This window comes from Siniperca chuatsi, linkage group LG7, assembly GCF_020085105.1.
Source record: "Siniperca chuatsi isolate FFG_IHB_CAS linkage group LG7, ASM2008510v1, whole genome shotgun sequence".
In the NCBI taxonomy this organism is placed as follows: domain Eukaryota; kingdom Metazoa; phylum Chordata; class Actinopteri; order Centrarchiformes; family Sinipercidae; genus Siniperca; species Siniperca chuatsi.
Genome location: NC_058048.1, coordinates 17,212,958 through 17,228,232, shown reverse-complemented (window position 1 = coordinate 17,228,232; position 15,275 = coordinate 17,212,958). Strand labels below are relative to the sequence as shown.

Sequence of the window (15,275 nt, the reverse complement as noted above, 5' to 3'; positions counted from 1 at the left end):
TCTCAGCAGGATATTTAGTCCTGGAGGGTTACGGTGGCCCAGGGGAGAGCAGCACAGATGATGACATCTTGGCATCAACCACAGGGAAGCAGCTGCGCACCTCACAAGGCTGTGCTGCCGACTCTGGCATCAACTTGAGGTTTTCTTCAACGTCACAGGCTGGCAGCCTCTCGTCTTTTAGCAGACAGGTCTTGTCTCACCTTAGAAACCTTCAGGCCAACCTCAACTATCTGAAGGTATCTAACAGTCGTTGAGCTCACCAACACACATACCTATAAAAATAATACGATATTTACTCATTGTGGTCATTTTTATTGCCTGATCTGACAGTGAATTATTTTTTTCTCTTGCAGGAGGTTGAGGCCAAGTACAATAATCTAATACGCCAAAGGCCAGAGAGGTCAGCAGCAGACACGGATGGAAACCAAGGTATCTCAATTCATGCCCAGTGTCAACATATGAATCATTAGATCTTATAGATGAATTACTTCCTGTATCTGTCCTTTTTCTGATCCTACACCTCAATTTTTTCCCCAGATAAGAGATAGTGGAAGTCTGTGCCTCAGCTTTTGGCTCTGGTTCCAAAGAGGAAGTACCGACTTGTAGTCTGTTCCTACTTCTCGTGTCCTGGACTTTCTGGACATCCTATAAGCTTGTCCTCTCACTGCTGAGCCCCCTTTTTTCCATCGCCCACGGTTGCCACAGAGAATGAGAGACTGAGTGTGAGCAGAAACGTTTGAAGGGAGGAGTCATCTTTGTGATGCCACGCCCCCCCCCTCCGTCAGCACAAGGCAATCAGGGAAGTTGGATTGCCCCAAAACCTCACCCCTCTATTATCAAACACCCATTTTCCCCGGAAGTCCCTGCAAGAAAGAGAACTTATACCAAAATGTACAAAGATGTGTGTTTAGAATATATATATATATATATGAAACACAAAACAAGAAAAGGAAAATTTTAAGATAATGTATTAAGATTTTTTTTATCCCAAGATGTATTTATTTTCTTTCTTTTCTTCTTTTTTTTTTAAAGTGTTTCCCACATTGCTTGCATGCTTTTGGCCATGGTGTTACCTTTTTGGCTGCTTTTCATGCTTCACTCATACAGGGTTAGTGTGAGTGTTGAGTGCACGCTAGCATACAAGCACGCTAGCCTAGCGTAACCCTGGTGAAATGGCAGGAATATATTCAGACTGATAGAGGCCAGAGTTGCACTGGTGATGGATAGATCCCATTGTGTTAAAAACTCTTGAATTGTGTTGAAGTCTAGAATTTCAGATAAATTCTAGGTGTGGTGTTAACTAGAATGAAGAGTCCGAAGGCTCTGATCTGGTCCTGTTGCATTTCTGTGCTGCCTCCTTCCTCCTCCTCACTGTGAGGGGTATTTTGCCTCTCTTCTGCTCCTCTTCTCCTTTGCGTATGATTCTCCCCCTTCTTTTCCCTGTGAACACTTATGGGTGTCATCCTTCTTCTTTTCCTCCCAGCCCAGTGGCTTTCATGCTTATTTATCCCCTCCCACACTCTATATGTCATGCTTCCTCATCTGCCTTTGGGTATCTTGTCCCGTTCCCCCTCTTCTACAAGGAGCGGTCATGCTCTTTCTGTATCAGCTCCTGACAGAAATGCTGCTTCTTTCTGCCACTGTTGGCGCTGCTGATCTGACTGCCTGATATTCTAATAATGTCATGAAGTTCAACATATACTGTACAATGATCAAGTTGGAAGGTTATGCATAACTTTAATAAATAAATGGTGCCATGACACATTCAAAAAGGAAAACCTTGCCTTTTTTCCCCTTTGAAGCTGTATTTTAAATCTCATGAAAAGATTTAAAATTACCACATTGTCAGGCTGCTACACTAATCACTGGTCAATAAAACATTTTACTTGTACAGTACCTATTGAATGACAGTTTCAGTAATGGAAAAATAATTGAAGGCCATTTTTCACTTAAAGCCTGATGAGAAAGATCAAGGACACCTGAGCAATAATCATGATGGATCAGTCAAGTGTCTTTTAAAAATAGTAGCCTTAGCCTGTCCTTGAATTTTTACACACCCTGTTGTTAAAACGACTACGTTTTTATCAAAGTGACGAAGAAATGTTCAGTTATGCTATTAATCTATAAACTTTAAATAACCAAGACATCAGATCATAACTGTAGGTTACTCACCCCATTTTTTTCTCCTGGTTGAATTATAGTCCCTGTTAAGGAGAATCATTGGTATTACTCAGTATATTTAAACCTACTATGTCCACTGGTCATAATATATCAGTACTACATGTGCTGACCTCTTGTCCTTACTGTAGGCCTATCACGTAGTAGACATTTTTCAAATGTCAGTATCTCATCATGCACTTATACTCCCTGATATTATATTCCCTGATGATGAGATGTCCCCTCCATTCATCTTCATGAAAATTTTTATGTTGTAACATGATTCTCCATTTTCCTGGGAATTTAATCTCTCCTAATATAATTACTTTTTACAGTTTGTCATATCCTAATGTAAATCATTAATTTAGCTAAATAATGACCTAACTTGACTAAATGCTTTATATTTAAACCTCGCAATGTTACACCGCCATGTTTCTACAGTAGCCCAGAACGGACAAACCAATCACTGGCTCCAGATTGGGCCTTTCCCATTTTTCATGAGTTTCGCGGCCACCGTAGTTTCTCCTACACGCTTGGAAGGGGAGGGTGAGGCGAACGGTATTCAAATGCTTGCAAATTGCAATTTCAGCGCTAGATGCCACTAAATCCTACACACAGAACCTATAAGTTTATGCGGCAGCCATTTTTGCAAAGCAGTTGCCTATTTACACATCCAGCAGACCTAGAGCAACATTATCATTCATTTGGAGTCATGTTTCTTTTCACCTGGTGAATGTAAGTGCAATATTCACTCTCCTTTTAGCTCTGTTTTAGTTCTCCACTAATGTTAACTACAAGGGAAACATCTGGCTCTTTAGCTGGTAAGTGTTCACAAGCTAGCTAGCCGTTAGTTGCTAACTTTGTCTGCTGTTTGGGGCCTGGCAGGTAGGTACAGTGGGTTTTTCAGAGCCTTTTCGCTGAAAACAGCTGCCTACTGCTGGCAGAAAATTAAACTTTATTAATTGATCTAAAATTAACTCAGTTAAGTTACTAAATATTTAACTTTATATATTATATATAATATTTTAATTTGACTAAATGTTTTATATTTAAGTGTCTTTAACATGTTACTTGTTGCCTTTAAGTCTTTAATATGGTTTCAGATCTGGCTTTGTCTTTGTGCCCCATTAAATGTGGTTTGTACAATGCCACAGCTAAGGTTTCTTCAGCCCTTGTTTTTAGTTCCCACGTTTTTCAATGACAGTTCCACTTAAAAGTAAATTAAAATGGAATTTGCTGAAATTGGAGTTTCAGCATATAACAAAGGGAGGTTGGTATACATTTTTGTTGAATTATTGGAAACTTGACTCCAATTCCATAAAGGTATAACATTACTGTGTAAGTGAATGAATTACAGCAGCTATTTAATAATGTGCAGGAGCATTTTGACAGAAAGTAATGTGCCACTGCCTCTTGCATTGCAGCTGGCAGAGATTCAGGGCTTGAACTTTGGACATTTGAAAGATGACCTCTTGTCTGTGGGTAGCCAAAAGTGAATGACACATGAAATGTTAAGCATGTTTTCGCCTGAAGCCATTTCAAAATTGAAAACGAGGTTGAAAATTTGGACAAAGTAGACATTTTGGAGCTTTTTAATTTGACCCCTCTTAGTCAAACGTCAAGAATTTCCCTTTTGACCTTAACAGAATGAAATGCTTTTTGTAGACATTTGGCAGCACTAAATGTCAGGAGGGTGAGTATTTTTAAAGGAACCATTAGAGAGGTTTGATCAAGGACATCGGAGAAGGTAATCATCATTACCAGCAGGTGGCAAACTTCCACCATTAAACATTAAGTCAAGAAGACCCACCCTGAAACCTGCAGTGACATCAGTGTTTTAAATAACCCAGGGTACCTATTGATTTTCCAGATGCATTTGACTCTAGTGTCTGACAAATAAATGGACAAAGGATTTAACTTTGCCTCCCTAATGAGACAAAACTGTGGTCAGGAGGATCCCACAGAGGACTGTGCAGCATTTATTGTGACTTTGTCGGGGTTTATTGCTGCTATAGTAGTGGATTCACATCAGTGTTATGCCTGGCAGAGATTTTGCTTGGTGTGTCTGAATAGAAAGCAGGACGCCTCACAGTCTGAATGACATGTTCCCTCTTTTTCTCTCTCTGTCACCCTGACTATAGGCATGCTGCAGTGAAATGGAGAGAGGAGAGGTATAAGGAGAGAGAGGGGATATGTTATGAGGAGACAATGAGAAGCCAGACAAGGTATGAATGGGAAAATGGTGAAGAAGAGGAAGAAAAGATGATAAATTAAGAGTAATAGAAAGGAAGAGGCGAGGAACAGAGTGTGATAAAGACACAGGGAAGATGAAGAGAGGACAGGGGGAGAAGAGAGGGGAAGGTAATTGATTGTCTCGTTTCTCCACATGCACCTGTCACCGAGCTAATTGGAGTGGCGAAGACAGAGGAGAGAGGTGTCAGTCACATCAGAGCCTTTCAAGAGGGCAGTTCATGTCAAGCTCTGATGAGCTTGACATGAACCGTTCTCCTCCTCCCCCTCAGCTATGCAACAGTGCTGTGAGTCAGGCAGGAAAATTAGGCTTAATCCTTTTGGAAGAATCCAAAATTGGTCCTGTGTACAACCAAAAGCAAAGACCTACATTGTTGTTGTTTTTTTATTTTCACCCACCAGGCCTTTCAAGTCATGTCATCCTTTAAATATAGTATAAAAACAGAACAGAAAACATTTCACCCACGGGTTTTCAGATACTGATTTGCATAAAGTTTGGATACATATTCAAGGCTGAAAATCAAGTTGAGAATTTGATGTGTTTACCTGATGCCGAGTACCACAAAGAACTGTTGCGGATGATTATGGTGGAGCACATCATTTTGGTCGTTGCCATGGGGCTTAATTCCAAGATAAGGATGCTTGACTGAATAACTCACCTGTGACAGGAAACAAACAAGGAGAATTGTTCCCCAAACAGCAATCATCAAACTCTGAACAGCAGTGCATATAAGTATACTGAAGTTCCAAAAACACACACACACACATTCACATATATACGTATATATATATGTGTGCATGTTTCTGTCCTATAAGAGTTTCTCATCAATATGCTAATGCATCTACAAGTGCATCTATTACCATTCTGATGTTTTAGGTCTTATATATTTACACACCAGCCTGTCTGCCTGCAGCCAATGTTCATTCTGCGTCACTGTATAGAATTGCTGCATGACTGGTTGCTAAGTATTCAGTGCCACTACCCATGTTAAAACTTGATGTTTCCACTCTGCAAATCATGCACAGAATGAACCTCATTCTCTATTCTGCGTGCTTCATTTTACGGGTTTGGTGGAGTGCGCTGTTCATCTATATTCAGTTGCGTGTTTGCAGCGGGATGCACCCACGCAGCATTCCTGAGCTGCTGTTCTTACCAATATACGGTCAATCACCAGCGTGATCAGCAAGTGTAAGGTCAAACTTAAGATCAGTCAACAAAATAATTAGTTATATTCCCCCATACTTCTGCGTAGCTTTTCTAGCAGAGTCACAGAGGGGTTGTTTTCCTATGCAATAAATCACTGTCTAGTTGCATGGTGCATCATCAAAGACTATTATATTTCAAACTGTGGAGGAAATAAATAAAGAAGGAAATAAAGAGGACTGCTCCTAAAAAGTTGAAGCTGGATTAAAGTAAATCAGCTATTCAGTGATTTATGGCTGTGGCTATTCTTTTTTGGATGTGTGTGCGTGCGTGTGTGTGTGTTTGTGTGTGGCTGCTTGTCAAACTAGAAAAATTAGTTTGTTTTCTCTCCCTATTTTTTAAAATTTTTTAAATATTTACATCTAAGAAGAATTATATTATACCCGTGAAGTATTTAAATCATAACCGTATGTTTTTTGTAAATTATCCTATTCAAATGCTTGTCATACTCAATCAAGGGCATTTGATGATTCCTTGTAATACGGTCACCTCAATTATAACCTGTTTCCCAAATGGGAACCCCTAACCTTATGGGATTGATTTTCATGCTGCACCTCTCCCCCTCCATCGAGCAGAAGCAAATATCTGATGGATTGGACTGAAGATCAATGCGCTCTCCACAGTCTGATTAATCCATAGCCTCTCTGGAGTAATCACTGTCCCAAGCACAACAATGAGCCAGACGAGACGTGGAGAGGATGTGTTAAGCCGATACTGAGAGATGAATGAACTGACTCCTTCAAATGGGAGAAATATGCTAAAATATGTGCTGCTGAAAGAGCACAAAGTCATGTATGCCAACCAACAAAAAAAGATACCTGAAACTATTCAGTGGCTGTTGCTGTGAGACACTTTATAATCAACCTATCCAATAATAAATAGGCACCTGTGACGTGGCTTGGCTTGGCGTTAACCCTGTCTAATTACCACACCGCACTTTGATGGAGTATCTGGGTAAAAAGCTCCAGGCAGGCCAGCTGGCATTGGGCTCCCCAATTCAGTCTGCTGTGAAAGAGAAACCAGAGAGAGCGCCGCACAGGCGTTGAGCTGGGACCGAGCTTAACTTAGCTCATAGCCACAGCAGAAATCAATGGCAGTTTTGGCAGGCATGCTTCTGCTGATTTTGGTGACCAGCACTGGCAAGCTACACAGCTGCTGCTTCTGTCCTGCCAGGTTGGTTGGGCAGAGAGTGGGTGTCCAGTGCCATGCAAACAGAAAAAAAAGGGGAAAAATGAAATCAGAAATGAAAACAAAGTGAGATGCTTAAGGCTTAAGTGGGTTGATAGACATATGGCAGGAGTCTGCTGCTCTGTGTTGTCCTCTGGGCATGCGATGGGTCCTCAGTTACAGGATGTGACAGCGGTGAATGGAGACTGACTCGCTCCTCCTGATGCTGGATTTTTGAGAGGAGAAATCGATTAGTTATTTATCATCCTTAATATATGGCTGCCATGATCAAGATACATAAGGAGAAGAGTAATTCAAAACAGAGTAGAATACATCATTAATTTAACCATTTATTTGCTTTCTTGCTGAGACTTAGTTGAGAAGATCGCTGCCACTCTCATGTTTGTATGGTAAATGTGTAGCTGGAGCAAGCAGCTGGTTAGGTTAGCTTAGCTTAGCTTAGTTTATCATAAAGACTTGGAATCAGGGGAAAAAAGCTAGCCTGGCTCTGTCCACAGGTAACAAAATCTTGCCTACGTGCCCGTCTAAAGCTCACTAATTATCACGTTATATTTACTTAGTTTAACCTGTAAAAAAACTTAAGTGTGAAAATGTGGTTTCATGGGAATTATGTGCATGACTATTTCTTGGCCGAGCGCAGTTGTCAAGCAACCAGTAGAGACTCCAAGAAGTCACTGCTCCCAGCCAAGAAATAGTAAAATGCTAAATTGTTGCTTAAAGCCACTGGAAATTTGGCTTGGCACATTTTGACTGACATCTCCCTGGCTTCGCCTTTGTCAGCAATCTTTCTCTCACAGCAACGGTGCAAGTGATAATCAACATAGTCCAGCCCTACGTGTTTGAGCTGTCTGATCTGGAATCAGATCCCTGATCAAAGCCCTGCCATCTGCAAATGTTTTTATTTCAGTTGATCACTGAATGGTGAGTTACAAAATGCTTTGCTATCCATATTACTCCTGAGTAGAATAGTTAGCATACACATGCAAAGTTAGCGAAGATGCCCCTATTTGTTCTGAATGAATTGATGCAATGTAAAATGATGGCTCTGTAGCATTAGCTAGTGCTAATTAATGGCTGACAATAGATGATCTGCGGCCAGCACTAAACCCCTGCAGCCGAAGACAGACAACCGCGGCTGTCAATAATCACCTGCGCATGATGCTCACTTCGGGTGTAAATGCTTGAGACCATCAAATATATGATCAAACATAGGTGATATATGGTTAGCTAGCTAATTGCACGACGAGTTGTCTCAGATTCAAAGAGGCAGATTGAGCGGGAGCTGAGAGGTATTGTTCCATCTGTTTATGTGGGAAAACTGATGTGGATTTTTTTTTATTGGTTAGCGGAATTAATTGCAGAATTTACATAATAAATATCAGAGCATAACCACACCCAATTCAAACCCAATATCAGGAAAGTATATATATATATATAGTAAATATTTCAAATTTGGATTGAAACTAATTTCTCTCTAATTTCATCTACTTTTTAGATGCTTATTATTATGTACATAAGACCATAAATTACATAGTCAGAAAGGTATTGTGGATATGGTTTTTCCAGTGGCTTTAAGTTTTATGTTTTTTTACTTTTTACCTTTTAATTGTCAGTCAGTGTGGCGAGAGACAGGAAACATGGGGAGAGAGAGGAATATGACATGCAGCTGGGAGTTGACCCTGGATATTGCTGTGATACGGTATGCAATAGGCTAACAGGGTGGGCGCCCTTGACTTGTTGTTTTTACACTAAAGTTTTTGCATGGATTAAACACCATATAACGTGTTTATTAGTGAGCTTTAGAGATGCTAGTAAGCAGATTTTGTTACCGCCGGACATGGCCAGGCTGGCCGTTTTCCCCCTATTTCCAGTCTTTGTGCTAAGCTAAGCTAACCAGCTGCTGGCTCCAGCTACATATTTACTGTACAAATGTGAGAGTGGTATCATTCTTCTCATCTAACTCTTAACAAGAAAATGAATAGGAAAAATGTCAAACTATTCCTTTTTAAAATATGAATCTGAAAATAATTACATAAATGGATCTGTCTACTGGAGAAATGGAAGAGCAACTTATACTGGACTTGGGAGAGCCTGATCTCACTTAGTTACCAATGGCACCTTATACAACCACCAAGAGTGATACATACACACATCCCAATACAGTTTTAAGCAGCTGCTGTTATATAACAGCTCACATTAGATTAAAAAACATACCTGATGAAGACCTACTGCTGAAAGATTATATAATTGTTGCATAAATCTCCCCTTTTTTAATTCTTCCTAGTACAATATCCTGAGTCACTAAGCGTGAGTCATCCAGGAATCATGAGTCTTCCTTTCTTGCGTGGAGTGTACAGAGCTTCCTCCTTAATTGTGTGATCATTCTTGGTGAGCATGTACAGTATAAACAGGCGTTTGCAGTATTCTTTAAAGCCCACATCCATAATTACAACATACTGTCCTCTTATGAGTCGCTGATGCACCACTGCTGGCTCGGCTTATGTTTTAAGCATGAGCATGAATTTTACATGAGTTTTGAAGCTGAACAGGTTTGTTTTACATTGACAGTATTTGTAAACACTGGATTTTTAAAAAGTCTTCAATCTTGAAATGTAAGGGAGCAAAATGCATGCTTTCCAGGTATAGGTGAAGCTCCTCAAGGAACCAGAATCAGATATCTAAGGTAAAATTAATTCAGCAAGGAGGTTTTAAAAAAATGCTGTGCGTCCAGAGAGCTTCTTCTGACCACAATCTGATCCCACTTTTTATGCCTCCGCGCCGGCGATAGCCGTGGTCAGACGCATTATGTTTTCCGGTTGTCCGTCCGTCACACAGATGTTTAATGCGATACAACGATGAAGTAATGACATTTTTTACCCCAAAGGTCAAAGGTCATTTTCACTGTGGCATCGTAATGTACAGGAAAAACACTTTTTGTGGCCATTATTCAACATCGTGACTTAGGCACAGAAGGGGAGCTTGAGACCATATTTCACAGTTTGCCATAATTTAAGAATGAATTGGGCTAATCGTCATCCTGTGAGTGAGTTTCACCTACAGCTCATAGAGAGGCTTCACATCTAAAAATGCATGGAGAAAACAAAAGCACCACATTTTGTGTAGCTATACTCTATAAGAATCCATCTTTACATCGTAATCAAGTACATGTGTACCTGTTTAGCCAATACATCTATGATAATCCTTCATTTAAGTTTAAAACTGTATATTCACTGGAATCATACATATAGTGTGTATCATCAATATAGTGATAACTTCTATTTAGCCAAAAAATGCACTTTATACCTTTTTTATTTAATTCATTCCAAGTACTCACTACATATATTATGAGTCTGGACAGACATGGATGCGAACTGCAACTTGACTGGTTATCGTAGGCATACAACCGCAGGGCAGTAATTCTACTTTCTTATTCTCTCTGATTACATTTCAGCTTTCAAAATAAATAAAAATAATTATCATGAACGCTGCTCACTCTCAGTTTTTCAAAATATAATTAGTGTTACAAAAATTGAAGAAGATTTATTAATCATAGTGCATTTCAAGACAGGATTTGAGTGCCCGGTGCATTTGAGCTGTTGTAGGAGTATGTGTGGTATCCAATGAGGTGTTGGGACTCGGGAGGGAGGGCTAGAATCACCTCGCTTAGCTTTCACAGCTTCAGCTGCATCTCAATATTAGATAAGGAGCGGTAATGCACGCCTGTCTGTCCTGAATGGAGGCTGGGAGACCAAGCTGGGGTCAGGTGATTTAATCTACCTGACATGCTCCTGCAGAGTGCTGATCAATAATGCTCCAATTCTAATGTCAACATCAGGAAGGAAGGAATCCACTTGAAGAAGAAGGGGAAAAAAAAGCCAAGAGTGAGCAAAGACGGAAAGAGAGTAACAACAAAGCCTGACTGGAATTGAAAATGACTCTTTTGTTTGGTCGTTTGTTGCTATTCTCTCCACAGACTGGACGCCCGAAACTAGTCATTTGGAACAAGAGTGTCTCCTGCCGTCCGGTTTAACTCATCTGACAGCATCCTGCTGGCTTTTGAAAAGGGCATGAATTCAGTGGACGCTAATAATCCCTGGTAAGGCCTGAAGGTGAGCTGTCTCTCAAGATCTACTGGAGCAGACGTTCACGCAGGGGTTCTGCAGAGAATGACTCCAGTCAAGGGCCCTGCTAATCCCACTAAACTGGTTCACAAGGACACTATTTGGCAGAGAGCGGTAGTAAGGGAAGGGCACCTATTAAGTGGTACCCCACAGAGAGGCTTGTACCACCCTGCATTAACATCTTCACCTTGAAAATTGAATAAAAGGTGCTTCTGCCTCTCAAAACAGCTTTTACAGCATATGGGCATTTGTGAAGTCTTAAGGTATTTTGACCTATCGTAATAATACCCTTCACTTCATTCTTCTCTTTCCGACCAGGAGTCCCTGTTCTTGAGAGACAGCTTATTTAGGCAATAGCTGATCTGGAAGGGTCTTTTCATTTCCCTCCGTTTGTAGAGGTCATGCATTGACAATCCCAGTGTGCCAGTGGCTATGATGTAGTCAACTGATTACAAAAATACAGTCTGCCAATGTATAGTCAAGTCTAGGGGGAGGAGAAATTGTGATCTGTGCTATTTAACCCCTAATAGAGTCAGGACAGGTGATTGACACTTGTACCGGATTACTCCTGAGCTGAGGGAAATGAAGATAAGAGAGGATGGTGTGCGTGTGTGTGTGTGTTAGCCTGCAGGTGAATCTTCCGAAATTCAAACTGACTTTCTTCATTTGGGGTCAAAGATGCACATACTTGAGTCATACTCTGACGGATGATTTGTTCCTGAAAGAGCCGCTAAGGCTATGCTTGCTACGTCTTAGTGATAGAAGGTGAACAGAAATGTGCACGCTTCAGAGACTACACTATTTCCCCAGAGATCGGTATTTGATCTTGCTTATTCACAGGAACAGTTCTGAGAGTTTTTGTGTTTGTGTACCAACTCAAGTACAGCCTCCTACTTGCCAGCCTTGTGCCTCGCAAGCAGTGATTTGAGTCCTTCCTCAAACTATTACTGTCGCTTAAACGCTCCCACCTGTCCTCATTGCTCATTTCTCCTGCCTTGGAATGAGTAAGAGAAACACTTAACTGCCCATTCTTTTTAGCTGAGTGCAATATAGCTCTTCTGTGTGCTTGGATAATGGTTTGCTACGAGTGACGAAATTGTCCATACAAAGCACGTAACGCTGGGTTTCCCCATTAGGCACTCATCATGCTCAACAGCAGCTTTTCTACAAACAGGCATATCCACTGTAGCACATGCAATTCAGATCCAGGCGGCATCTAATTGTGTGATTGCTTTCAAAACTGTCACATACAGTGAGTGTTTGGGTCGGCCTAGCTGTGACACCAACATTGAAAAGGAGTTCTTATCACTCTACTCTTCTTCAGTGCCTTTTCCCTTATTACTCACCCTCTCTCTTTTTCTATAATCCCTCATGTTATGTCCTCCCATCTCTCTCTGGCCACTGGAAGAAAGCCAGAGCCATTAGCCTGCTGTCAGTCTGAGGGAGGACGGGGATCTATCCTGTTAGCTGATGCAAAATGAACAGCACCACTTGGTCACACAATGCACAATACTGGAGGACCTTTGGTAGAAGCAGACAAAGAGAGTGTGTTTGTGTGCGCACACACAGACACAATGCCACACAACCTGACACATGGACACAGCACAGTGGTCTGATTCATAGCTAATTAATATTTACCATCCGGCCATACCGTGTCTGAAACTGCTCCGGCTCACAGGGGAAACCGAGGTGTTGAATCACACTAGTGGCTGAAAGTTGTAAATCAATCTCTAACACAAGGTGAAGGGTTTACTCTTAATGCACATATGGACGTGCATCAGTGCGTATTGAAGGCTTTACATATATGTACATATATTTATGTGTGTCCATATGTATGCGGCATCAGATACATGCTGTCTTTTATCCCCAATGAGCTCTGACAAGGTGCAGTATTATTGAGCTGTGCTTTACATTGTTGCTTGTATTCAGTCTACATTATCGTTTGATCATACACCAAGATACAAATACAATAAATGTGACAAATATGCTTCACTAATGCGCCATTTCACATACCGGCCCCCCCATCTCTCCTGCAGCTGGAATGTAATTCCCTAAAAGTGGCTGCTCAACGCGTGTCGTGAATCTATATGTGAGTATGGAATTTGCATTTCAGAATTAACATTTATTTGCACTGAAAAGGGTGGCAACTTTATAAAACATCAGAAAAAATGATGTCAGTGCATTTCTGTAAAGGGTATAGCAGCATAAGACTTTTACAGTGCATTAAAACATGGTTTCAAATCTGAAGTATTTCTCTATAACATTAAATATTCATTGCTAAATATGCAACAGTCACAAGTTTAAAGTTTGAAGAAAAAAACGCTGCTCATCTGCGTCATCAGGATTGTGTAGGTGTGGTTTGATCACATTTAATTGACTATGGCCACCATGAGCAAACAAGCCCTCGTCTGTCATCACAATTTCAAATTCAAATATTTATAAATTCTTATTGGTGCACAGGATGGTGTGACATAACTTTGTTTCCTCGCCCGCTTCGGACAAGTGAGAAGAGCACGGACAAAATAAGAACCGTAGCTGTTCGAACTTTGGTAGAAAATTGTGTGTTCAGTTATGACCCCATCACTCATAGTAAAAAGCTAATTGGAAAAATAAAGCGTTTTCAAGGCCTTTAAGCCTCACAATGAGATCGACAGAATAATTGGAGATCAGATTTACTCACGGTGATGAGTGATCTTTGATTCTGCTTTGCAAAGTTCAGCGCAGGGTTCATACAAGTCCTCTCATAGAAAAGGAACCTCTCCGGCTGACAAGTGAATAAGGGAGTCAATGCCAAAACAGCTGTCAATAGAATAATGCTTTGAATGCTAATGAGGGAAATTGCTGACAATCCATGTTCTGATTTGTCAGTGAATTTTATTCCCTGTTAGTGCACCTTGCCAGCTTCCTTCAATCAATAAGCCAGTAGGGAGGCACCCAATCTCTGACTTCAGCATAAATGTGTCATCCATTATGAGTTGCACCACGCACCCTTGTTCGCATCATAGTGAGGTGACTGTACCCTTGTCCTGCCATTCCAGCATCAGCAACCTTATTCACATCCATCCCACCCACACTTTGCTGTAGCTTATTGGGCATTTAAGACTTTGTCAATACTGCCTATTGCAGTGTCAGTGTGCTGCCTAATTACAAATTGGCTCTCACTCAAATATGGTTTGTTTTAAGTCAGACGTGGTCATGCAAGCATAAATCAAGGCATACAGAGTTCACTCTTAATAATGGCAGACGGCTGAGAGACAGTGGCAGACTCTCGGATGACATGGCTTGACTGCAACATGTTTATGAACACATCTATTTTTATATGGCTGATTTTCCATCCTGCTTCCTTGACTTGTTCCACAGTTCTACTGCAACTCAGTACTAGATGGCACTCAGTAAAGCATACACTGTGCTGTACTGTGCCCCAGCAAGTGTTATGCAGCTGTCAATGTGCCAGTTCCACAAGTCAGGTTTTGAACCACAGTTAAGATTTTTTATCATGCTCCATTAACAACCTATTTCACATCAGGAGATGCACACTTCTGTGACTGTGCCCGAAATGGAAAATCAGATATGCCCGGTCATATTCTAGGCACTCTTAAGCTGCAACACTGCACAGCAAATCAGTCCCGTTCAGTGGTTATATGTCATGCACGTTAAGTTAAACAATAAAACAGCTTAATCTGTTCTATATAGCGGTGCTTGGTCTGGACATGTTCTGCGCACGTGCGCATTAAGTTGTTTACATCTTAGAATCTATGAATAAAAGTATGAATAAAGGTAACATATATACAGCGTAACATCGTGCTAAAGACAATAATCTCTTATCATTAGCCATAGTGACTCACTTTATAAAAGCAAATAGAATACCATTACACACAAGCGATTCTGCAAAGATCACATATAATGCACTTACTTTCAATAGACGCACAACACCCGAACGATGAATAAAACTATATAAGATATAAAACAGAAAAGTTCAGCATCTGTGTCAGCACTCCGCTGGACTCGGTTTCAACTTTGCACTAAGCGCTATGGGCGGGATGATCGCCTGCACGTCAATCCGTGAACGCTGATCGGCTGCTGTGCTGGATGCTGTGTGTCAATCATTCAATCTCAGCAAACAGAGAGAGAGAGATTTATATCAGAAGGCATATTATTCTGTTGAATATAATGGCTTTTTTAACAGCCGCCCCCAGATTCTGAGGACAGAATCTGTACAATTACAAAAAAGGCCTCTAAGTAACAAATTGGTGTACAGTCTTACATTACTCAGAAATGCTAGGTAACTGTATAATATGTGCTATTGGACGTGTGTATGTCTTTTCGCCCACCTTAACATTAACTGTCCTCACTCT

At 40.8% G+C, this 15,275-nt stretch overlaps 2 protein-coding genes and 1 long non-coding RNA gene across 12 annotated transcripts in view; 2 read left to right on the top strand and 1 right to left on the bottom strand.

Annotated features, from left to right (window-relative positions):
* The window catches only part of arhgef12a (Rho guanine nucleotide exchange factor (GEF) 12a), a 38,042-nt gene extending 36,263 nt beyond the window's left edge, over positions 1-1,779 (top strand). For 4 of the 5 annotated variants that reach the window (XM_044203345.1, XM_044203347.1, XM_044203344.1 and 1 more), the window contains 3 exons: positions 7-236; positions 354-429; positions 538-1,779. In XM_044203345.1, the coding sequence (XP_044059280.1) occupies positions 7-236; positions 354-429; positions 538-548 (317 nt within the window). In that variant the 3' untranslated portion in view covers positions 549-1,779. The remainder of the gene's footprint in view (positions 1-6; positions 237-353; positions 430-537) is intronic. The other variant, XM_044203346.1, reaches the window with a different exon arrangement.
* LOC122879352 lies at positions 146-2,590 on the bottom strand. The gene is made up of 3 exons (XR_006378685.1): positions 2,292-2,590; positions 2,173-2,204; positions 146-272 (listed from the first exon to the last, which is right to left on the bottom strand). It is a non-coding gene; the product is annotated as an uncharacterized LOC122879352 (long non-coding RNA).
* A 167-nt stretch (positions 2,591-2,757) lies between these two features.
* The window catches only part of grik4 (glutamate receptor, ionotropic, kainate 4), a 317,151-nt gene continuing 304,633 nt past the window's right edge, over positions 2,758-15,275 (top strand). For 4 of the 6 annotated variants that reach the window (XM_044203352.1, XM_044203355.1, XM_044203351.1 and 1 more), the window contains exons 1-2: positions 2,758-2,892; positions 4,299-4,382. The gene's annotated coding sequence lies outside the window, so the exon portion shown is untranslated. Of the gene's footprint in view, positions 2,893-4,132; positions 4,383-10,772; positions 10,909-12,956; positions 13,010-15,275 lie in introns of those variants that run through there. The other 2 variants (XM_044203349.1, XM_044203350.1) reach the window with 2 other exon arrangements.